Here is a 23,616-nt window from a genome sequence, read left to right on the forward strand (position 1 = left end):
ATAGAAAATGGGACTCGAGGGCTGGGCAAGCCTGGGAGGGATCTGGCTCCCCGCTTTCCCCCGGGGGATCCATGAGGGTCGCGGCGGCGGGCGGGGACACTGCCGGGTCCCCCGCCCCAGGGACAGCCCCCGGAGCCTCCGCACAGCTGCAGCTTCATTAGCTCCGGGTTGAAAGTCTTCCAGGCGATAAAAGCGTAGGAGAAAACTGCCCTCCCTCTTACATCCTTCGAGATGCTTTCTTGAGTGGAAAATCTCTGGTAAACGGTTTCAGGTGAAGCCCCTCTTCCCAGGCTGAGAAAAGTCTCCCCGGGCTGTGTGAAGGCAGCGGATCTGAAGCCACGGGAGGGTAGGTCTAGCTATGCAGGGAGAAGCCAATAGATGGTAGCTGTGTTCCAGTTTCAGAGCCAGGTTAGCAGACCATGAAACCTGGTACCCTGTTGAAAAGGTGCAAACTGGGCTTCCTCTCCCTCGGTTGAAGTCAGGTTATTTTGGTCTCTGCCTTTATGCATGAGGTTATGCTTTTCTAACTTCACTACAGTTCTACATGGAAACTACCACCAGCTTAATATAATACAGTTGCTATCTATACATCTATAATGTACATCACTGGTGGTGGCTCTACCTCCCAATAACACAGCACTGCGCAGCCACCCGGCTGCTGATGTTTGACTTCAAGCTATTTGAGTCTGACCTCACTGACTTGCAACTGTCTCAAAAGAGCAATTTTAAAACCAATGGCCCTGGCTAGGGTGGAGGAGCTGGCTGGCCAGAGCTGAGCAGGGGTGACCCCTCGGGATGTGATAAGAGCTATTGGGCAGAGGCTATTCCTCTTCTGAGCAGCAGCCTTCAATGCTGGGACATCCCTCCAGGCACGCTAATGGGGCTGGAGCAGAGCAAGGATGGCATCAGGAAGAAGCCCCTTTCCTGAGGGCCAACCTTCAATGCTGGGATGCCGCCCCTGGAGGCACGATGTACCTGGTTAAGTGGCTGGAAGAGAGGAGGAATGGCTTCTGGAAGAAGATAAGAATTGATGACTGGGTGGGGGACTACACCCTTCTGCTCCCCTCCAGGCAGCCTGCCTGCTAACGACCCTGGCTGACTGACAGCTGCCCCTTGGGAACAAAAGGACTCAGGGGTATATATGGCTGTCCATGCTCTGACTGCGTCGTCTTTTGACCCACCACCCTTACTGCACCGGACCCTGTCCAGGATCAGCGCCATCCCGAAGAACCTCGCTGGACAGCTGGACCCCTGGTGGTGACTCTCTCTCTCTCTCTCTCTCTCTCTCTCTCTCTCTCTCTCTCTCATTCTTCCCACCTTCTTACCCTTTACTTCTCCTCTCTTCACTCTCGTTCTTTCTTACCACTTTTTACCACTTTTTCTCTCTCTCTTTCTTACATCTTCTTTTTCTCTCTACCTCTTTTGTCTGGTTCTACATTGTTTGCCTGTGTCAATTGTCAAATAAAATCTGCTTGCACTCGACCATTTTCTATGGTTGGACTTTGTTTCGCGTATCCAAACAAAAATAAATTTTAATGTTACCTCGGACCATAACACAAGCCAAGCCTGATACAGCCAGAAGTGTGTGGATCATACATGAACTTTCTGAATACAGCACGTGGGTCTCCCATGATCATTGCAAAAGGCAGTGAGAGGAAGTATGGGAGCAGGGAACTACTTCAAGGGTTATAGTGTAAAAGCAAAGACATGGAACGATCTGCTAGTCCTTACTGGAGCCTCACTGACTTTTTTTTTTTTCCTGGCTCATATCTATCCACTTTTCTGTCCTCATCTACACATGCAATCATTTATTTTGTAAACAAAACAGAAGAGCAAAAGTTTCAGGCTATGTCCTTCTCTTGACAGCTTCAGGCTGCATGTGAAGGCAGTCCCTTCAGGAGGGACAGCTTCACAAGTCTCTTGTCCACTTCTTCCTCTTTGGTGCAAAACTAAGGGAATTAAGGATTAATTAAGGATTAGATACGTAATTAAGGATTAAAATTAAGGATTTCAGCCTACAAAACAAAAGAGGCTAATCAAGGTCTTTCCTTTGCTTTCCTCCTACTGTACAGTAAAGGAGCTCAACAGCATCAGTTCAGCAACATCCTCAGCATGTTTCATTCTGTTCCTCAGATCACTCTCTCTTTTGGAGTTTACAGATATAGAATTTTATATTTTCCCTTCTACAAGGCAGGTATGAAACACCTTAGCCTATATCAACTGTCTGGCATTAAATTTGTGCAGGAATACAGAGTGCTATTGCACAGAGCAGGAGAGGAACTAAACTAATTCTTAAGCAAAGGGGTAAAATTACTGCAAGGAAATTAAGAACCATGAGACCTGAATACTTTCACAAAACTTACTTTTTTCTTACTGAAAAGAGGGTTTAAAATGCTGTGCATAATCAACTAGCTTGAAAGAAATTTTAGAAACAGATGATGTTGTTTAATTTTTTCCATACTCTACTTTTACACACTCCTACATAATTAATACACAGCTGCCTTCTCTTGTACCAGATGTATTTTCAAAATTAGACCAAGGTACAAAATGTGCAAGTCTTTGTAATATTATGCAAAGATGTTCCAGACATTCAGAAGGCACAAACACCAGACTTAAATCAGGGGTGATGCATGAGTGGTTTTGGTACCAGTTCTACTCATACCTGTCACTTGCAGCAAACCAGGCAAATATGGCAGTTTCCCATATTTTTCTCTCTAATCACAAAAGCAAAATGTTTATTTTTTTTCTTATATAATGACATGAATCCTGGGGTTGGAGATTCTCTGAGAGTCCAAATTACAAAAAACAGCTTATCTAGTGAAATGTCCTCAGTTTTGGCCCAAGCAGAGAGAAAGCAGCAAGGTGTGCATCTACCAGAAAACAGGAATTGTTAGACTGCATTTAGAAGCTTCTGTGGACTTTGAATTCCTAGAAGAGAAATAATTCTACTGATTATTTATCAAAGAGGATCATCAGGAATGGCAATTCAGACCTAAGGCAATAAAAATAGGCAAGGCTGAGAGGAGATAACTCTTCTGTGCATTGAAAGATATGTAAGGTGGCAATAGATTTTTTAACAGAAAACCTGACTAGTTATGCTATTATTTTATCCTCTGTGTCACAAGGAAAGAATAGTCTATTTCAAGAGTTTATATACATTTGAATTATGAGAAGATATATGTAAAGCTGGTAGAAACATGCTTGAAACAGAACTATGGGTATGAATCAATGGTTAACTTATTTCCTAAATTAATGAGAAAGGAAACAGGTTGCTGCAAGCTTCTGCTCTCACTTCCTTATGAGAGAAGACACAGAGGCTGTCCCAGAGAGAACAGGGTGGTTGTGCACGGTCCTCTCAGGCAATCATGGGTAACTGGGTAGAGAATGAAGGACTGTCCATCTTCGTCATTGTAAGTACAATTTTTATGGTGATTTGTGTTTAGTAAAAGGTTCGACAGAAAGCAGACCTCACTGTGGAGTTAGGATACATTTGGGTTTTTCAGAAACCAGGGCATCAAGTGCAGTGAAATACTTCAAGAGAATATTTTTTTAGGAGCTCTGAGTGGTATCTCAGTTGCTGTAGCCTTCATTGTAAACTGGGAAATTATCATATATATTAACTTTCATTTGCTTTTCTAGAAATACTCAAGTATTTGGGGGGTTTGACTGAAACAGTGACTCAAAGAAAACAAGTAACACTGCATCTCACTTATCCATGTGTGCTTCAACAGAAAAAGCAACTACAACATGGATTTCTTTTGCTTTTATGAACAAAAGTGGGTTTAACTGAAAGCACAGTGACTTGATGGTATAAAATTTGTATTAGTCAGATACCAGAATTTAGAGCTAGGGTTCATGAATCCTTCATTAAGACAAGTAGTATTTGAACTGAGTTTGTGGACAACTTGCATAGAATAGCTGTGAAAGTTGTTTAAATTCATTCTCTGTAAGTTTTAACAGCACTGACTATCCCAGTCACATTTAAAAGTGCTTAAGAGTAAGGTAGGACAGTCCTCCTTGGAGAAAATTTAGGCACAAATGAGTATTTCAGTGTTTGTTTTTTCACTTCTCAGTGTGATACCAGACCTGTAGGAATACAATTTTGTATAAAGGTATAAATAAAACCATATACAACACCGAAATGTAGTACCAATTAAGGGATTATTGCCAAGCATGGTTATTGTACATAAGTACCAAGAGGAAGAAAATGAAGAGACAGCACTTCTATATTTGTAGTGACTGAAATGTGAATATCTTTATTCAGAAAGCTATTTCTTCCACTATGAATGAATATATAAGTTGATCCTTATATATTACCTTTACACTGTAGATGCGTAGCTCTAGGTGAAGAACATAACTCTGGCACTTTAGTACTTTGGAAAGGAAAGGAGTATTTGCTGTCACCTGCAGTGAACTGAGGAAGTTGAAACTTTCAAGAGGTGAATTCTGACATAATTTTTTCCACCAATACTGAAATATTGAAAGAATTGAGTAAGAGGCTCCTATTTTGTTCAAATAAGGAATCCTGTTTTAAAGTCTCAAAGGTGTAACAAGGTCAGCTAACAGGGAAGGAAAGCAGTCACTGATAAAGAAACAAGCTAAAAGGACAGTTCACTGGAAGCCTTATCAAAGTATTCTGCATTGTCCTCTAGAGTTTCACTGCACACTGACCAGATATAAGGTTATCATCTGCTTGACAGAAAACAGACAGACAAAATTGTTTACTGGTTTACCCTGACAAAACAAAAGCATGGCAGACTCAACCCCAGTCCTGCCTTCACTGGGCCAAGCCAAAGAGCACAGTTGGCTGCTGACTGTAATTGAGCCTGAGTTGCCAGAGGGTGTCTCAGTGTTTTCCAAAGGGTCCATGATCCATAAGGATCAACACCACAAAAAACTGTGAGAAACCATTAAGAATCATGCCTAACTTCTTGGGTCTTCTGGGCGTGCTGTCAGGCCACTGTAAGTGGGACTGACACACTGTCACTTTAAATATGTATCTTAAGCATTTCATTCTTAGATGAGCTTCGATTTTTTTATGAGGTATTGGGGATTTTCCACACACTGCCTTACCTTGATGAAACTCCCTTCATTTCCTTGTATTTATGCCACATGGCATAATTTTCAAGGCCTGAATGACCCCAAAGTTTTTTACAGTGTCAGGTGAGCCAAAGAACTAGCAAAACATAAGGGTTAGAAGGGGTGAGGGACAGTAACAGGACACCTTCTGGTATCCTTAAATTACAACCAGAGACTTACAACTGGGTTTTCTCCCAGTTCTCAGACTTTCTCTACTCTGTTTTCACAGCTCACTTAATAAATCCACTTAGGCTGAGAGTGCATTGATCCAGGTTGGTTTCGCTATGAGATGTGAAATCAGCCAACCAGCTCCAGATGGGTAAATGGTCTGATTCACTATCATCTCTGTGGCTGGACAGGTTTTAGCTGCTCTAGATAGCTTTAAGATGAGCCAACAACTTCACCTTCCCTAAAGAAGCCTGCATAGTAGTATATGCAGGCATGAGGAAAAACTACAGTGCATCTATGAAGAATTCCAGTTTTCAGTTGTCTAAACTGAAATGCCTGTGTTGATTACTTCCTGTTGGCTGATATTAGACCTTCAGAGCCTCCTACTTGATAGAAAACATTAAGTCCTAGGTGTAATGTAGGCCATCTATATTTAGATCTCAAGCTTCTTTGTCCTTTGGCAAGGCTCCTAAGTCTTCCTTACATAGGTTAATATGTCTGAGGAGCCACCATTTGGAGGAGGTCCAAACCTTTAATGAATTTTGGAGATTCAGCTAGACTTGCAGACTTAGCTAAACACCTGTAATATGATAGTCCTTATAGAATCACAGAATCCTTTTGGCTGAAAAAGGCCTGCAAGGTTATCGAGGTCAACTGTAAACCTAACACTGCCAAGTCCACCACTGAACCATGTCCCTAAATGCCTCATCTACATGTCTAAACCCTTTGAGCTATGCAAAAGTTTCAGCTCTCCATTGCTGTGTTTTGGTTTACTGCCGCTCTTGTACTCACTGTTGTGTGCACACAGCAGAGCTTTTTGGACCAGAAAAACTTCTCTCAAACCTGCTGAACACTCCATACTCTGCAGTATTTCCGTCCACACAGAAGCACAATGATCTGATTGACCATTATCAGAACAGCCTCATTTCAGATGTATGATTAACAACATATTGTCAAGTTTTCTGTTTGTTTCTCTTTCAGCTTGTGTGGCTGGGGTTAAATGTCTTCCTCTTTTGGTGGTATTATCTTGTATATGATGTCCCACCAAAATTCTTCTACACTAGAGCACTTCTTGGCGTAAGTACAGAATATGTATTATCTTGGCATATACTGAGTACGTAGGTTTTTTTTTCCCTAGTTTTGTTTCATTATAACAGAGTCAACTGGCTGGAGCAGCGGGTTCATGTAAGGGTTAAAAATCACATGAAAACATATAATTGAATGTGGACAGTGGTCCAGTGCTTCTAAATAGAAAGCTAGTAAGCAAAACAGAGAGTTCCCAATCTGCTGAGGTTTTCAGGTAGCTATTAAGCTCGTGGTAATTAAAGTGAACATTCATTATATCTGCTTTATTAAGCAAAAGATGAATAAAACATTGCCATTGAACCACTGTACTATTGTACAATCATTTCCCTGCACAATTATTTGTCATAGAATAAATAGTTTACAAAGCTATTAGCTCTGAAAAGCAGTCACCATTCATATATTCATCAAGTGTGTGAATAGGAGTCAAGTAGTGAAGTGATCCTGGACCATGGGCTATTCAATATAGCCCAACCAATTCATGCAGCATCATGTGTCCCACCACAAACCTGCTTCCAGAGCCACTACTGCTCATGACCAATTGACAGAGAAAAGTTCACTGTTTCACATATTTCCAAAGCCTGATCACAGACACAAAAATCAGTCTGAGCTTCCAGTTACAGGACATGGTGCTTTGTAAAAGGTTTGCAAAGCCATGGTTTAATTCAATGAAGCATGAAATCCTGTTCTGTGTATGGCTTCTGAACTATGGGTCAAATTCTGTCCTTTGCATTCATGATGCAGTTGCCTTTGAAGTCAGAGAGACTTATGCTTGGTTAACTAGATTTCAGTGTAACCCCAGGTCAGTTACTGTGACTTGAAGCCTGAAAGGGTCCAAATCAATGCAAAGAGAGCGAACATTATCTTGTAGTTCTCCTTAGTGTGTTTGGATTAATATAGTCATTATCCCCTCCTTTCAGTTTTTATCAAAATATACAGTTATTCAGGATATAAAGAGAAACTTTAAGGGAACATATTCCTAAATGATGGGGCAACAGATTTCCCTAGACTGCCATACTGACACCAGACAACATAAAACCACTTCCCTTATAAGCTGTTCTCTCTACCATAGCCACTCAGCTAACTGAAACCACAGCACTGAGACTTTCTTTATAGCCTTGGGACACAGAACTCTACTGATGGCTTAGACTCACAATTGTGCTTGGCCATTGCTTGTCAGCCATGGCAGACAGTTTTTCATACAACCATATTATTCCAAAACCAGAACTCCTATTTGGAGGAACGTGTTCTGCCTGCTTACATGCCTCTGATTTGGCCAGAATATGACTATAACTGTGAACATTGTTAGTTAACTCTGGAACTCATACGCATGAAAAGTTCTGATATAATATGTAAATGAAACCTTTGCCTACCCATGTCCTGGATAATGTTGTGGTTAATTAATTTAATGATTGCATCTCTCCAATTACAGCATGCTTTGGCCCTAGCAAGGGCCCCTGCAGCTTGTCTGAATTTCAACTGCATGCTGATTCTGCTGCCAGTGTGTCGAAACTTGCTCTCCTTCCTCAGAGGATCAAGTGCGGTAAGATGAAGAAAGAATTTCAAAATTCATGAAAGATAATAACCCAAGCAGCCTTGCAAATACACTAAGCAACTTCACCCAAGTTCCCCAAATATGCTGCACTTTGGGGATGTCCTTGTTTAAAAAGCAGATAAGCCTGGAGTTTTGCTATGAGCAAGGCTGAGGTGTGTATGCCAATGCTCTATCTAGAGCTCTGTTGAGAGGTTTAGCCTTGAATTCCCCTCCTTTGAGTCTTCCCTTTTTTCTTACCTCCTGGGTGTCATGCTGCCCTGGACACAGTCCCTCCTCTGTCTGGCAGCAGCTGTAGGTGGTGCTTACACATATTTGCCTTGTTTGTCACTGCCACACCACCCATTTATAGCAGGAGATATTAGTCCATGTCTTCCGTCATTGCTTGCTCAGTTCTTAAAGTAAATGTAATCTTTTACAGACTTTCCGAATGGGACTTTTTCCCAGTGGTTCATAAATTACTTTTTCTCTTGTCCAAGTTGCATTTCCATCTCAGGATGAAATAGTCCACAGGCCTTTTGACCATTTATATATATATTAATGTTATATATAACACGGAGGAACCACCACTTAGAAAAGGACAACTGATTGTACGTGGCAGCTGGAGAAGCCTCCTATGATAGCACTAACAGTATCACACTGCTGAAATGCCAGATCTCTGGCTCTTACACTAGAAATAATGCAGACAATGCATGCCATGGTGCAGGGATAAAGCCATATTCTCCTCAAGCTCAAGAGCTGTCCTTTCAAATATGTAAGTCCTTCTTTCTCACTCATCTCTTTAATACACACGTAGTCAACATCAGTTCACAGAACTTGGTTTCCACCTGTAAACCTGGTATAAGTTCTTCAGCTTAGAAGAGACAGCCTGCAGGGGCTGAAAAAGCAGAGCAAAAGGGGAAGCAATAAAACAGATGTAGTGTTTCAGGAGTCCTTCATGAGATGCAAAGTCATAAGAAAATATACAAAGACAATCCAGGCTTTAAAACCCTCTAGTATAAATATTCTGGCAATCAGCATGGCTGATTGTTACACACACAAATGAGATGTGCCTGCAAAATTAAGATCCTAAATTGCCTGTTTAAGGCATAACCCTCAGAAATATGAAGTTTGGAACTATACAGACCAGGCTTTCAATCTTGTGTTGAATCCTTTCAGATTCTGGGATAGCAGACATCCATACCCTCCATGTCTGTCAAAGGAAAAAAAAAAAGAAAAAAAGAGTAACACTGTAGGATTAAAGTTGTTTTTCCCCTGCCCTGAAAAAGATCATCTAGCATCTCCCAAAATTAAGAGCTTCAGAAATCAATAATGTGTATAAATTTAGTAAGATTTTTTTCCCATTGGATGAGTGCAACTGGAAAATACTGATGAGCTCTTGGTCATATAAGGCCCTCAGGATTTCATGGGGTTCTAGCTGAAAGCAGGTTGGGCTTTTCTGAGGTCAAAGCCATGAAGGAGATAAAGACACTTCTGGATATGTTAGAGGAAGGTTAAAAACTGATTCCAAGGGTTGAGAATTCTACTCCAGTCTGGACTTCATGCTACTTGTCTTCAACTGCTTATCTCCTAACATCTACAGCTCAGCTTTTCTAACCAGGATCTTGATGAATCCGTCCTTCTCATGTCAATGTTCTAGCAGCAGTCCTTCTGTCTGGGCACTGTAGCAGGGTCACTCAGGCTACACCCAGGCTGCAAATGAGAGCCATGCAGAGAGCTACAGCTGCACTCCTGGTGCTGCCAGCACTTTGCTGTCTTGCTGGTAGTGTTGGGCTCTATGAGGAAGTGAAGGGATCTGAGGGTAAGCAGGGAGGGGCATAAAATAGGGCTGTTAGTTGCTGTTTACCTCCAGTTGCTTCTTGCAATAAAGCTATACCTCTGGAAGAATGCAATTTGAGGCAATTTTATCTGTTAAGGAAAACATGCACAGCCCAGTGAGCCAGTGGTAGCATCAGGATTGTGATGGACTTGGCTCAGTGGTACAGTTGCATGTGCTTATTCTGCTGTTACCTCTAATCAGCTTTGCTCTGCAGGTAGTATCTGTGAGGATTGCTTAAGAAAAATCAGAATTTTTAAATGTCAGATAACTTACTGAGAGGGTAGTGACCTTTCCAACAACCATGTCATTGGGGTAAAGGAGAAGGAATGATTGTTCAAACCCACTGTTCAAAAAGTGTGCTACAAATTCTTGCCCTTTACATCCTGCCACCCAGAAATCATGTTACAGTTATTTGTTACTAACCAAAAGAAAAGCTCTGTTGTCTTTGCATCCCTTTTATTGCAGTGTTCATCACTGCTGTTAATGAGCATCACTCCTGAACCTGGCTACAGCATTTTGCCTTTGCTCGGCCTCCTGCTTCTTAAGAAAGATCAAGTGGTTTTTGCAAGGCAATCAAGCAGATTTGGCACATCCTCACTATACTACACTGTCTTCCATTATTTTTTTAATTGTGTCTCAAGATATATGATACAGAGAAGGCAGAATTTGTCCTGCCTGTTGTCATAGCCTACTGAAGTAATTGCAATAGCTCTTTAATCAATGTCACAGCTGGAGAAGAACTGAAGGAGCTTTGTACAGAACTGTTTATGCATACAGTTATATATCATGGGATATTTAGAAATGGACTGGTATGGAAGAGTAAGGTCACTGCTGGTACATCTCCACTATGTAAAGAACAAATCAGAAATTAAATTGCTCTGGTGTTTAATCATTCCTTCTTCTGTTTCACTCCTGGATGGTTGGGATGATGAGCTCCACCCTGTTAGCTGGGAAGGTACATTACCATACCCTGCCATCTTCAAAGTTAATGTTCAGCAAATACTTGGGAGAACATTTTGATCTGTCTTAATTTATGTGAAATACCTACATGGTTCTTTTAAGGAAAAGTTTGTGATAGCTTGCATAGTGTTTCCTTCCTTTGCCTAATGTTAACTTTATAGGATCTTAAAGTTACAGGAAAGCTCCCACTGACTACAGCACAATTTGGATGGGGCCTGTTAGGAACCTGTCATAATTCTTAATGAAAATATCATTTTTGTTTGTTGGTTTTTTTAAGAACCAACTTCTTCAGTTTGTATGAGCAGAGATTTTTTTTTCTGTCTGTTTCTCTTTGGAAAACTCCAGCAACAAGTTGTCAGTGAATGCCCAGCAAGTACACCCAGTATTTTTGGGAAGGATTCACTTCATATTACTGACTGTAAGTGACTAGCACATTAAGGCTGGGAGGTCCCTAAGACACACCCAGACTTTACAGTCCATTTCTAAACCGTGAACCACAACAGGATCTTGATGCTAGGTGACTCTACCAAAGCAATCACCCTGCCATGGCAGACTGTGATCCTTCCTTCTGTTTATATAACATGTTATTTAACATAAATATATATTTTAAATACTATATTTTAAGGTTTTTTTCATTATCAAATACATTGTTTCAATGGGACATGTTAAAACAAGTTATTCTCATATTCTGAAGGATGAGGGGAAATATTTTTGTCTATATTTAAGAATTCAAGGTTTTTACCATCGGTGCCTTCAGTTATTGTGCTCAGAGCCTCTGCTTTTGTCCCTGCATTTAAGTATGCATAGACATCACAAATAGTCTTCAAATACATTTTTTCTTCAAATCTAAAGTGCTGTTCTACCCGCATAAGACGACAGCTGGACAGGAACCTCACCTTTCACAAAATGGTGGCATGGATGATTGCCCTTCACACTGGTTAGTATTCAAATATTTCCTTGTTTATTGCTTTCTTGTGCATTTTATCCAGAATCAAGGTGGGATTCAAGTTCTTAAGGATATGACACTTAATTTCATTAGTCTAAAGGAGTCAGCATGTTCAAAAGTTTCAGTCACTGTCACTTGCCAAATATTATTCTGCAGGTGTCAGAGAGCAATAAATGAATCAGAAATAATATTTTTGCTTGAAACATTAGCACCATTTATGACACTGTTTAATAATGAGTGTTTAGGAATGCCCTGGCTTTAACTCCTGTTCAGACTTATTTCTTAACTGACATGTCCAAAACAAAGAAGTTGAAATTATGAAGGAAAAGGATATAAAAAGTTTGGACAGGCTGTGGAAACGCATTCATACCTTATCTCTCATTTCCAAAACTAAAGGCTTTTTCTTTTTGTTTGGTTTGGTTTTTCCTTTTTTTTTTTTTTTTTTTTCCATAAAATTTGTCATTTCTCAATGCAACTATTTTGCAAATTATATATCCTAGGACAGCCTTCATATCAGTAGATTACTTGAGCAGAGCAGTTTCACTTTCTGAGGCCACAGAGGAGGTCTGCAGCAGTGGTGGTTGGGGCTGTTGGATCTGTGCCCATCAGGCCTTGTTTTGATGTGAAACGAGTATCTGCTGCTACCAAAGTGGAAAAATTTTGAGAAGTGTTGCACAGCTTACCCCTGCAATAATGTGTAGTGGAAGTAGTGTGAAACACCCCAGGTGTTCTAGGTGTGTGGACACGTCCAGCTGAGCAAGAACATTATTAGTGATTATTAGCAATAGAGGAGAACAAAGCAGCACAAGCAAATGTGACACCAGAGAGATCCAGATTCAGTTCTTGGCTCTTCTACAGAAATTCTTGATGAACCTGAAAAACTATTAAGCCACCCCATGCTTCAGTTTTCCATGTGTTAGAGTACTACTGTTTGAATTGTTGAAAGCTTTTGTTGAATAAAGACATGCTGGAAACTCCCCTTAGATTCTCTCTTTCCCCTACCAAAAGCTTCCACAGTAAAACACATCAGTCATCTGAAAGTGTGATGAAGAGAGTGGGAGTGGCAAAGGTCTTAAGCTCCAGTTGAGTTGACAAATGTTTTGAAGTTTCAGATGTTTCCCCAAACCTCTGAGTACTTGTGTTTAACCCTGATTATTTCCCTTCTGGAATTTCTAGCAATTCACACCATCGCACACTTGTTCAATGTAGAGTGGAGCGTGCAAGCCCGTGTTGAAGAGAAAGGAACCCTGGCAGCTGTGCTTTCTAGCCTTGGTGATAACCCAAATGAAAGCTATGTCAACTTTTATAGAAAAACTATTGGGGTAAGTGACATCAGGCTGTGAAGAGACAGTCTTGGATTTGTTTGGATGATCATATAAGACTATTTGAGCAGTGCAGCTGTTTCTGGTGTGCACAATCTGGGTTTGGGGTATCTTGCTCAGTTTTAGGTAGTACTTTAAACTTTTTTCACCTGAGGATTTCAAAGAAGTTTTAAAATATTTTCAAAAAACAAATATGCTGTAAAGTAGTTTTCTGACTAAGGTAGACGTGGCACACAGAAAGGTACACAGAAATCAATGCCAAAGTTTTGAACTTCCCCATTCCTCAAAAGCACTGAGAGTCCAATCTCTGTATGAGTTACAAGTCCCACAACACTACTGAAAAGAAGAGCTTTCATTTTTTCATTTAGCTCCCAAAATATGGATGTAGGACTCCAGCTCTTAACAACAGAATTATGCAAATGTGTTCACTTTCCCCAAGCCCACACCGATGAGTAGTGACAGAGTAACAAACAACATTCAACGAGTGAATCAGTAGAAAGCCAATTCAGAAAAAAAAAAAGTTTGCATACTACTTCCCAGATTTTAGTAAAAGTAAAACTGTTGGTGCACCAAAAATGGAGTGGGATTTTGGCATTGTTGGCATACAAATTCACAGAAGATGACTTAAAGACTTAAAACAAGATACAGGATCTGGTGAGTGATGCAGACTGACAGCTCAGCTGGCCCTGCTTTGGTGCAACCCCTTCCTTAAACCAATGTGTGCATTTATTTCACAGAACCCTGTGGGGGGCCTATATGTGGCTTTCACCTACTTGGCTGGTCTCACTGGTGTTATCATCACACTGGCTCTCATATTAATCATCACATCATCCACCAAAACCATCCGAAGGTCATATTTTGAAGTCTTTTGGTACACTCACCATCTCTTTGTCATCTTCTTTATTGGCCTTGTCATCCATGGTGCTGGGTGAGTATATGCACTTATCACAAAATATGTTGATAACTACTGTGTCTTAATGTAAAGCATTCCACACACATAAATATGGGAACTTCAGTCACTAAGCAACAGCTATTTTTTATGGTAATGATGGACCGATACAGGCTTTGGGAGCCAAGAAGCTCTCATTGTTACATATAACAAGCCATTCACATGCATAAGGCTTTATAAGACTATGGCAAATTAGAAAGTTCTTTTCCAAGGTTCCTATTTCTAATTTTTAGTTTATCTTTCTCTCCTAAAAGGAAGTGCATCACACACATGCATGTAACAAGATCTCAGCATAAAACTGATAACAGAATCTAGGATTTTGTAGGGTAAATGAAAACTGTAAAAACACAGATTTATCTTTCAGGCTTGGATGAACTTTTAATATCAGCAGCATTTCAGAATAGGTTTTCAGTTGTTGCAGCTCAAATATAGGCAACCGTAAACTTGTGTAACTTCCAAATACCAAGCATCTTTTTCCACTATTGGCTCATTCCATAACTTCCTCTGAAACAGCTGAAAAGCCTAATGAAACAAATTTAGCACTATAGAAACACCATGTTAGTATTTAGAAAAATGAACTTCAGTTCCATTTTATTAAATCACTGGAAAAAAACCCAAACTAAAGTAGCCAATTTCATAGTTCATAATTATACTACATTGTCCATTTTAAAGAAAATTCTAGGTGCACTAGAAAGCATGCTTTAAAAATGCCCCACAGATACGACTATTCAGAAACACTTCCTCTCAGTCCAATAGTGCTAGAAAAAAAAGACAGAAATGAGAGTACAACAGGAAGAACAAAAATAGAAGGCAGATGAGAATTACCATCAGCATATTTGTCCATTCCAACTTCCAAAACAAGAAGGAGAAAGATTGGGCAAAACCCTTAGAGAGAAAAAAATAATTGGCTCCTGTTTCCTGTAGCAAATACTGTATAGTTACTGAGAAAACATCCAAACTATCCAGTAGTTACTACACAGTGGTGTCAGACAGCAAGTAAGGCTCTTTCTAGAGGTCAGTGAGGAGCATATATTTCATAGAAGTTGACTGCTTATTAACTTGGATGTTCAGTATCTTTCCACCATTTTAATTGCAGCATACTGAAAAGACAAGACTTTATGCAGCAGTGGAGTTGAACGTGGCTGGCAGAGGAGTTCAGCTACCTATCCTCTGGAAGGGGATAAACAGGAATATTATTATCTGTAGAGAGGAGGATGCTTTTTGGCTGTGAACACAGTGACCTCAAAGGCAAGAATGACATTTTAAGTTGAGAGAGAAAAGTAATACGCTAAGAAATATTGGGTGGGCTTTTTACACTCAAGGAAGGCATCTTAGGTGTACCAATATGGATGTTATGGAATAAGTACAATCTGGCAGTCCCAAAGTAACATGTTAGAGAGAGGCATAGATGTCATTTTATCTCAGGAGACAGAAGATTGCGTGTCATACAGACATATATATACATACACACATATATGTTTATACAGCAAACTGAACAAAGATGATTAATAGAGTTGAAGGGGCAGATTCTTGTCTATTGCAAGCTGTTATTTTACATTACAGCACTTTTGTAGCACTGACAGGTTTTGTGCATGAGCTATGTGTCACAGACAAATGCCTCAGACTTCCCATGATAGTAGATGTAAAGAGGAGAGACTATAGAGATTCAGGTCACCCTCTCTTTGGAGCTAAAGTAACACCTTCATCTGAAAAAGAAGCAGTTAGAAAGCTATACTACTGAAAACTTAGTACTGGGAAAGCATCAGCAGTAAGAAAACAAGTCTTTTCTTACTCTTGTACAGGGTACTGGCAATATCAAATCTTGAATGTAGCATAGGGCAAGGCAAAAAAACCCAGGCCCACTTGCCCTTAGGCAATGGGGTGAGGAGTGGCAGGAAATGGACTCCTCCTGTTCCCATAACTCTTCCCAGGGCGTTGTGGGGAAGTAAACTGCAACTGGTGATGTTCCCACAAACTGCTACTCGTAATGCTCCTGTGACAGTGTCATTTGTTCCCTTTATTTTTCAGGCAGGATGTTAATAAAAACTTTAATGAAAAAGAGGTTCATTAGAAATATTTATGAGGAGTGCAATCTTTTAACTTTCAAGACTGCAAAGGTTTCCTAGTAATCCTCTTATAAATCTCTCACTTAAAGCTAAGCACACACATGACTCGGACAATTTGGAACCATCAGGAACATGGTCTAGTTCACAGGAACTGAATTAGAAAAGCAGAAAGAGAAGTCATGGGAGGAAGATATCAAGACAGCATAAAACTGAAGAGCAGAATCAGACAGCTTTGAAGGAAAACCAGCAGATCATAACCCGAATTTCTCTACTATGACCATCATCCTACTCGCTACCATCATTCTGGGAATTCTCACACACCCTTGAGGTTGTCAGAATTTCAGCCAGAGGCAGGAAATAGTGAACAAGAACAGTGTCTCTATAATAAAACAAACAGCAAACCCTAACCAATGCAGAGGGCAGTTCATCAGCTACCATAAGCTGGTATAGCTGGCAAAGCTGCTTTGCTTCAGAAGCATCTGTGATCACACCAGTTAACAGCTACTCCACAGCTTTAGAGGGAGAGAGAGGGTCAAAGGAAGAATGGAAAGGGAAGGTTGGGAAGGGCTCTCTAAATTTCTAAGATAAACAACAGAAATAATTTGTTAACTTGTCAGTAGGAAATTTATTACCTTGCCCACCCCAGGTTTTGTTTTTACTGAAGAAAAACGTAGGATAACTGCAAAGAACGAGGCCTTCCTATTGCAAACACCTTCTGGAAATGGGAATGGGCATACCTCTCCATTCCTTGCCTGATCTTGTAGTCAGTATTTTCCCCTACAAACTTTCCAATTTTTATAATTTCAATACCCATTTGTGGGTTTATTACAGCAGTAAAGCTCTAACAAAGCTTTACAATAACAAAAGTAACAATAGAATAAAAAACCCTACATAAATAGAATAACATTTAATTACCTTAATGATATTTTTTTCCCAGCCGTATTGTACGGGGGCAGACAGCTGAGAGCCTGGCTGAACATGATCCAGAGATTTGCTACAAGAACTTCACTCACTGGGGAAAGCAGGGTGCTTGCCCAATTCCCCAGTTTTCGGGGAATCCTCCTATGGTAAGAACCGTCGTCTCGAGTCTAAATCCAATTTGAAATATTCACATTTTACTCTTTTTGTTAAGTAACATATGCACTTCCTGTAGAAAAGGAGCTATGTAACCCTCAGTGCTCTTCAGTGGCTGCTTTCTTTACAAACCACAACAGATTTTGACACAATAGATTATAAGCAGAAAGGGACTGCAGACAGACAGACAACCCATTTCCAGTGTGCCCTAAAAAGAACACAATTAACAAGCAAATCAAAAAAGCAAATTGTATCTGAGACCTGCTTATCCAACACAGATTTTATGTCTTGCAGGAATTCTAGAAAATGATATAAACCACATAATAAATAGTTTCACATTACCAATAGACTAACAATAGTTACCAAAAAGTTAATGCTTCTGGAAAAGGGATATTGAAACTTCACCTTTAATTGACTAACCAGGCTGGTCGGTTGTTCACATTTATTAACAATCACATATTTTCCTGCAGTAATGCAGACCTAAAACTATAATATATTCAGAGTTTTACTCCACATTTCACTCAGTTACCTTAATTTTTAGACAGTGATAAAATCACTTATAGGAAAATAACTATAAGAACCACAAAGCCAGCTGCAACTCTCAACAGAGAAAAAAATTCCCTGTCTGACCAGAAGTCATTTGGAAGTTGTCATGTGTTTTAAGGGTTACCTGCTCTGGTTGATAAAGAACCTACAGTACTTGAATTTCACATCGACTTAAGGCATTTCCAGGACTCTATTTAATCTGAGTTGAAATCTTCATCATCTGTCTTCTCGTTTTATTCTGCTTACAGACATGGAAGTGGGTAGTAGGTCCTATGTTTTTGTACCTGTGTGAGAAGCTGGTGCGGTTTTGGAGGTCACAGCAGAAGGTTGTTATCACAAAGGTATGTGTTGATCCTGTGCTTAACACGAGGCAAAATATTACCAGTTTTTCCAGACGGTGCAGCAAGGCTAATGGCCCTAAGACAGACTAAGTTACTAGAGAAAGGCCTCTAGGGAATGTTCTGACTGTTACCATGCAGAAAATATGCCAACCTTCAACATCTAAATGTAGTCTGTCTCTGAAAGAGAGCAAGAGGAGGAAGGGATTTAAGGCACAGGATTGAATCTTAGGAAAGAGAAACTAATCTTCTTTGTATTGAGAAACATTCCACAATATAGAAATTCCAAAGCGTTAACAGTATTTAATGTAACAAATACTTGTTTTCAAAACTACTCAGATATTTAGGAACTGCAATTTTCCATCAGAACAAAATACTCCTGGAAAGAAGAGCTAGGGGGTGCCTAGGCTCTAAGCACAAACATATAAACCCCCTCTGGCCTTTCCCAGTGTGATTTTCTCCCATGACACTGTGCTGCATCTTGTTTTTGCATAGTAGCAATGGGGGATGTTTATGGATTGGATGTTTATACTGTGCCCTGGCATGACTGTGACATGTTGGAAGGCTCCTATATACTGGTGTGCTTTTTGGTAATTTTACCAAAATATATCTGAGCCATTTCTACACCATATGTTTATGGCATCTGCTTAGCTCTGCTGGCAGAAAATTTCTTCCACAATCCTAAGCACTATTATTAATACCTACATACATAGATAGATAGATAGATAGATAGAAAGATGGACAGACAAACAGACTTGATTCTCCCTCTTGCAGATCTCTTCTGAAAACTGAAAATAAACTTGGCAGACAACTTTAGGATTAAGAAATCATAATGACAGGAATACTAACCTTGCTCCTGCAATATTGATGCTATTTATTCTTGGCTAAAGACAGGCCGAATGCAAATCCCAGTATCATAGGTCCCACCCAACTATAATAGGAAAATGTCAGGTTCCAGTAGTACTTACTATCTACCCAATTCCTTATCTGTATGGTTTGCCTCCATATATCCAGTCAAATTCATTAACATTAATCTGTTCCACTGCTAAAGATGCATCTGGTTCTAACAATATGAATACACAGATCTGGCAACGTTACACGATGTGCTGGTTTGCCTGTCCCTTTTGAAGTACCTGCAAGCATGGTGTGAAAAAAATCCTCTGAGCAAAAATTTAGCATCTTCTGCAGTCTTTCATCTGGCTGTCAGGTGCTATTCCTCACTTGCAGTTCTGCTGAGAAAAAAGTTTCACCTGCTCTTCTTACTCAGGTAGCAAAGGATGATGGCAGTGATGAGTGATGTAGATACATCCAGAGAACTGAGAAGACAGACTTCTTTTCCCTTTTTCCCCTTGTTCCTCTCACTGCAGGTGGTCATTCATCCCTTTAAGACAATTGAGCTCCAGATGATGAAGAAGGGCTTCAAGATGGAGGTCGGGCAATACATTTTTGTAAAATGTCCAGCAGTGTCTAAATTAGAATGGCACCCATTTACACTCACCTCTGCTCCAGAAGAAGATTACTTCAGCATTCATGTCCGCATTGTAGGGGACTGGACAGAGGGCTTGTTCAATGCCTGTGGATGTGATAAGCAAGAATTCCAGGAAGCATGGAAGCTGCCCAAGTATGTACAAAGAGTTTCCACAGTAAAATCAACCAACACATATGAAAGTTTAAATTTTGTTCAACCAGTTTGGTAGCACCTGTGATAGAATTTTTAACTACTTCAGTCACAGATGTGGGCCTTAGATGGGTCTTTCCAGTTTCCTTCTATCAACCTCACCTTGTCTTTTGCTCAGTAGTATTCAACTCCAAAGTGCATTGCAGCAGACAAATACCTTACCTTTTTGTTGTTATTTTAAATGGAGATAATAAATATTCACTATTGATTCAATTTCAGAATAGCTGTGGATGGCCCCTTTGGAACAGCAAGTGAGGATGTATTCAGTTATGAAACTGTTATGCTTGTTGGAGCTGGAATAGGAGTCACCCCCTTTGCATCTGTACTCAAGTCCGTCTGGTACAAATATTGCCACGATGCCACTAACCTAAAACTCAAAAAGGTGCATGTCCTCTTTCTCATAATCTATGTAATAGTTCAAGGGCTGACAATTCTAACCAAAACAGACCCAGGTGATCGGGTTCCAGAAATGTGGGAAACACATGAGAAAAGTACCTCACAAGACCAGCAGACAGGGAAGCAGGATGGTCTAAAGAAAAAACGTAATGAAAGGAGAAACAGCTATGAGCAAAATCAGACATACAGATCCTGACTTTTTCCCTGAGGACTTCTATTTGCAGTGGAGATGCTCTTCCACCTGAGCGAGAAACACAAATCCCAAGGAACTAATACAACCCATGCAAATACTGCATTCCTTCCCTAAGCACAGAGAGAGCAATTTTACAACAGTGGGAGAGCACTGCTACCATTCTCCTCTTGCCTTCTGCCCCTGCAAACTCCCTATGCAAAGGTGTGGAATCACGCTCTGCATGGTCATATTATGAGAACAGGACTGGCTTTGTTAGCTGCTTTAATTTACCTTGCCATCCAACAGACAGGGAGATAGGATCTCCCTCTAAATCATTAATTTATTTCTTAACAAATTGTTTTACAAGGATGTAAGTAAACTAAATACATAACCCACTGTTGAAAGAGAAATAGAAAGATGTTTCCTTGTTCTTGCAGTCATTCATTCTGCTTCACAACCCTCCCAGTGTCAAAACTCCTGACTAGCTTCATTATCAGCTAATCTATCAGCTGAAGTGGTCAGGGCAATTTCTACAGCAACCCTTAAAACCAGAAACCATAAGTGCCTGACAGCTCACTCTTGTCTCTTCCAGATCTATTTTTATTGGCTTTGCAGGGACACTCATGCCTTTGAATGGTTTGCTGATCTCTTGCAATCTCTGGAGGCTCAAATGCAGGAGAAGAATAACGCAGAGTTTCTCAGCTATAACATCTACCTTACAGGCTGGGATGAATCTCAGGTAACAACACAGTGGAAAACATCACTTCCATATGCACTGAGGTTGATGTTAGTGTGTTATGTTTTGATAAATGTTCAAATGGTGTTTATCTTGGGCCCTGTCTGGTTCTTAGAAGTTACATGGGGTCAGCTGCTAATGTGCAGTCTGACTTCCTCTATGGTTTACTCTGTGCCCTCTGGGAAACAGAGGGCTTTCCTCACAGCAGCAACCTCAGCTGACCATGCAAGCATCTCTAACAGCATCTGGGAGTGGAGAACCTAATGCATGAGTTTTGAGTGATGACAGCCTGTTTGTTTCAGGGCTTAAAATTGTGAGTTCTATCTGATCCCATGCATGTAAGTTACTGTAGAGATACAAAGAAGTAGCTCTTCCATAAGCCATTAACTAATGTATGACTGCATCAGGAAAGGTGCTCACTTTCTTCGTTTTAGTGATGTTTTATTTTACTTATATCTCAACTTTGCAAAATTTACCATGTGCCTGAAGTGCTGCAGACGGACAGGAAGAGGCAGAAATTAGAAAGTTCACACAGGCAGTGAAAAACAGGAAAGAAAGAAGAAAATTCACCTGGTTCTTGCTTGGAGAGAAAGTTCTGTAACTTTTTTTGGCATAGAAAAGTGCTCCAGAACTCCTCAAGGCCTGAACTTATGACCTTAACCACATCTTCTCCTTTTCCTGGCTCTACTTTTCTCAGCAGGTCTGGGTATAAATTACACAAGGAGGGTGGACAAGCCCTCCTTCTGTGGATCAAACATTCCAGAAGTCAAACTGACAGGACTTGTTTAATGTCAAGGAAGTTGTATTACTGTACTTAAAAGATTTTATTTTTTTTTTTAATTTACAGTTCTTAGACTAAACCAGTACATTGCAAAAGAAACAATTAATTGCTGGGGTGAACGTTCCATAGTTTAACTCTTGAGATTACCCAGTCTAGGGAAAAGGCACAGATGAACACTGACAGTCAGGACTTTACCAATGTTAGTTTTCCTTGCTAAACACCATAAATTCCACATTCTTGGTTTGGAAATGGGGGTATTGACATGATTTTTTTAACAAGACATAATGCTACCTTATATAACTCTGACTTTACATAGTTCTTTGTTTTATTTCCATAGGCTACTCACTTCATAGTACATCATGAAGAAGAGAAAGATGTGATTACAGGCCTTAAACAGAAAACCCTGTATGGAAGACCAAACTGGGAAAACGAGTTCAAAACTATTGCAGGGCAGCATCCAGGGTAAGCCTGTACAAATTGGACTTCCTCTGTCTAAATGCCACAATAGCACAGCCTTGTTCCTTTTTCTAACAGCCCTCAGGTATTTTCTATTTGTGTTTCCACCATGGACATGATCTATGGTTTGATCAGACTGTTTTAGCCTACAATTTAAAAAAAAAAAACAACTCATCCCTTTTTGCTGAGGTACTTCCTGGAGTGTCTAATTACACTTAGCTGAAGTTAGAAAAAACTTACCATATCATTCCAGCTGAAATATACAGGAGTATCAGGTGACATCTAAATGCTTCCAAAATACTTTCTACCTCAAAAAACCCAAAACTTGAATATGGATAGCTGAGCACTCAAAAGTAATAGAAAGAAATCAGAACTGTTCCTTTCGAGAATTTGAGCTGTAGAGTTCTTTGAAGCTCTATTATTTCCTTGATTCCACTGAGGTGAATAAACCAGTTGACTTCTGCTCAGCTGAGGTTTAGACCACCATTATATCTGCAGCAATGAGCGCCTCAGAAGTTTTTAGGGGTTGAAAGTTTTAACGGGTTGCAAGTTTTAAGGTGTTACAAGTTTCAAGGGGTAGATATTCAGTTCTACTTCAGTACCTGTAACTGAGGAAAAAAAAACCAAACAAGACCTTTCCCCTACAGAACATAAGATTGATATACATGAAGAACATCCAGGTGCTCTATACCTAGTTCCTGACCTTATTTTTATTTTCCTAACAGCTCCAGAATAGGTGTTTTTCTCTGTGGACCCGAGAGCCTAGCTGACACACTCAACAAGCAGAGCATCAGCAACTCAGAAGCTGACCCACGAGGAGTGCATTTCATTTTTAACAAGGAAAATTTCTAACTCCCAAGTACGTGGGAGTCATTCAATACAAAGTCTAAAGAGTGGACCTCTTTTTTATTTGGAGTCTGGGAAGGACAGCTCTGCCTCTAATCTCAGCTACACTAAAGCAAATCCCTATGCTTCTTATTTTGCACTGTGGTAGAGTAGAAGAGTCAAGTTTTGCCTTAAAGAAGTGTGCACTGCCCTCCTGGTGCTGGCAATTTAGCAGAAATCAATTTTCTTTGTCTGTGTGAGGAGGTTGCCTCTCCACTGCCTTTATTCTCCTGCTACTCATAGTGACCACAGAATGGTCTAGGCAACCATATGCATTTGGGAGCCAATTCACATGATAAAGCTTAATGCTATTAAACAATAAAGTGTGCTAGCATAATGCTTGCTATTAGGAAACAGCTTATCCTGGATACTGCCAGCCCCTGGAATGAGGGGGGGGGGGAGGGAGGGAAGGGTGACTGGGAAAGATTGTTCCTTACAAGAAGAAAACTTCTTAATGCACCACCATCTTTCAGGCTTCTGAAGACAAATTTTATGCCTACTTAAGAGAGAGTGCTGTCAGCTGAAAAGCTGCCATTCTTCTTTAGGCAAGTGGAAAACTGGAAAGGAACCACCTGGATTTTTAAGTGCCACCCCCATCCCGGCTGCAGGG

General features: G+C 40.2%; 1 protein-coding gene across 1 annotated transcript; it reads left to right on the plus strand.

The window, feature by feature from the left end:
- Positions 1 to 3,297: 3,297 nt before the first annotated feature.
- On the plus strand, positions 3,298 to 23,367 carry CYBB (cytochrome b-245 beta chain). Its single transcript, XM_071750756.1, has 13 exons — positions 3,298 to 3,410; positions 6,229 to 6,324; positions 7,763 to 7,873; positions 11,514 to 11,598; positions 12,784 to 12,929; positions 13,667 to 13,857; positions 16,882 to 17,011; positions 17,813 to 17,905; positions 19,270 to 19,523; positions 19,800 to 19,962; positions 20,741 to 20,887; positions 22,003 to 22,127; positions 22,847 to 23,367. Exons 1-13 carry the CDS (start codon positions 3,366 to 3,368, stop codon positions 22,971 to 22,973), a joined length of 1,713 nt encoding a protein of 570 aa, XP_071606857.1. The 5' UTR covers positions 3,298 to 3,365; the 3' UTR covers positions 22,974 to 23,367.
- The last annotated feature ends 249 nt before the right edge of the window (positions 23,368 to 23,616 follow it).

Source organism: Heliangelus exortis, chromosome 1, assembly GCF_036169615.1.
Source record: "Heliangelus exortis chromosome 1, bHelExo1.hap1, whole genome shotgun sequence".
NCBI classification, from domain to species: domain Eukaryota; kingdom Metazoa; phylum Chordata; class Aves; order Apodiformes; family Trochilidae; genus Heliangelus; species Heliangelus exortis.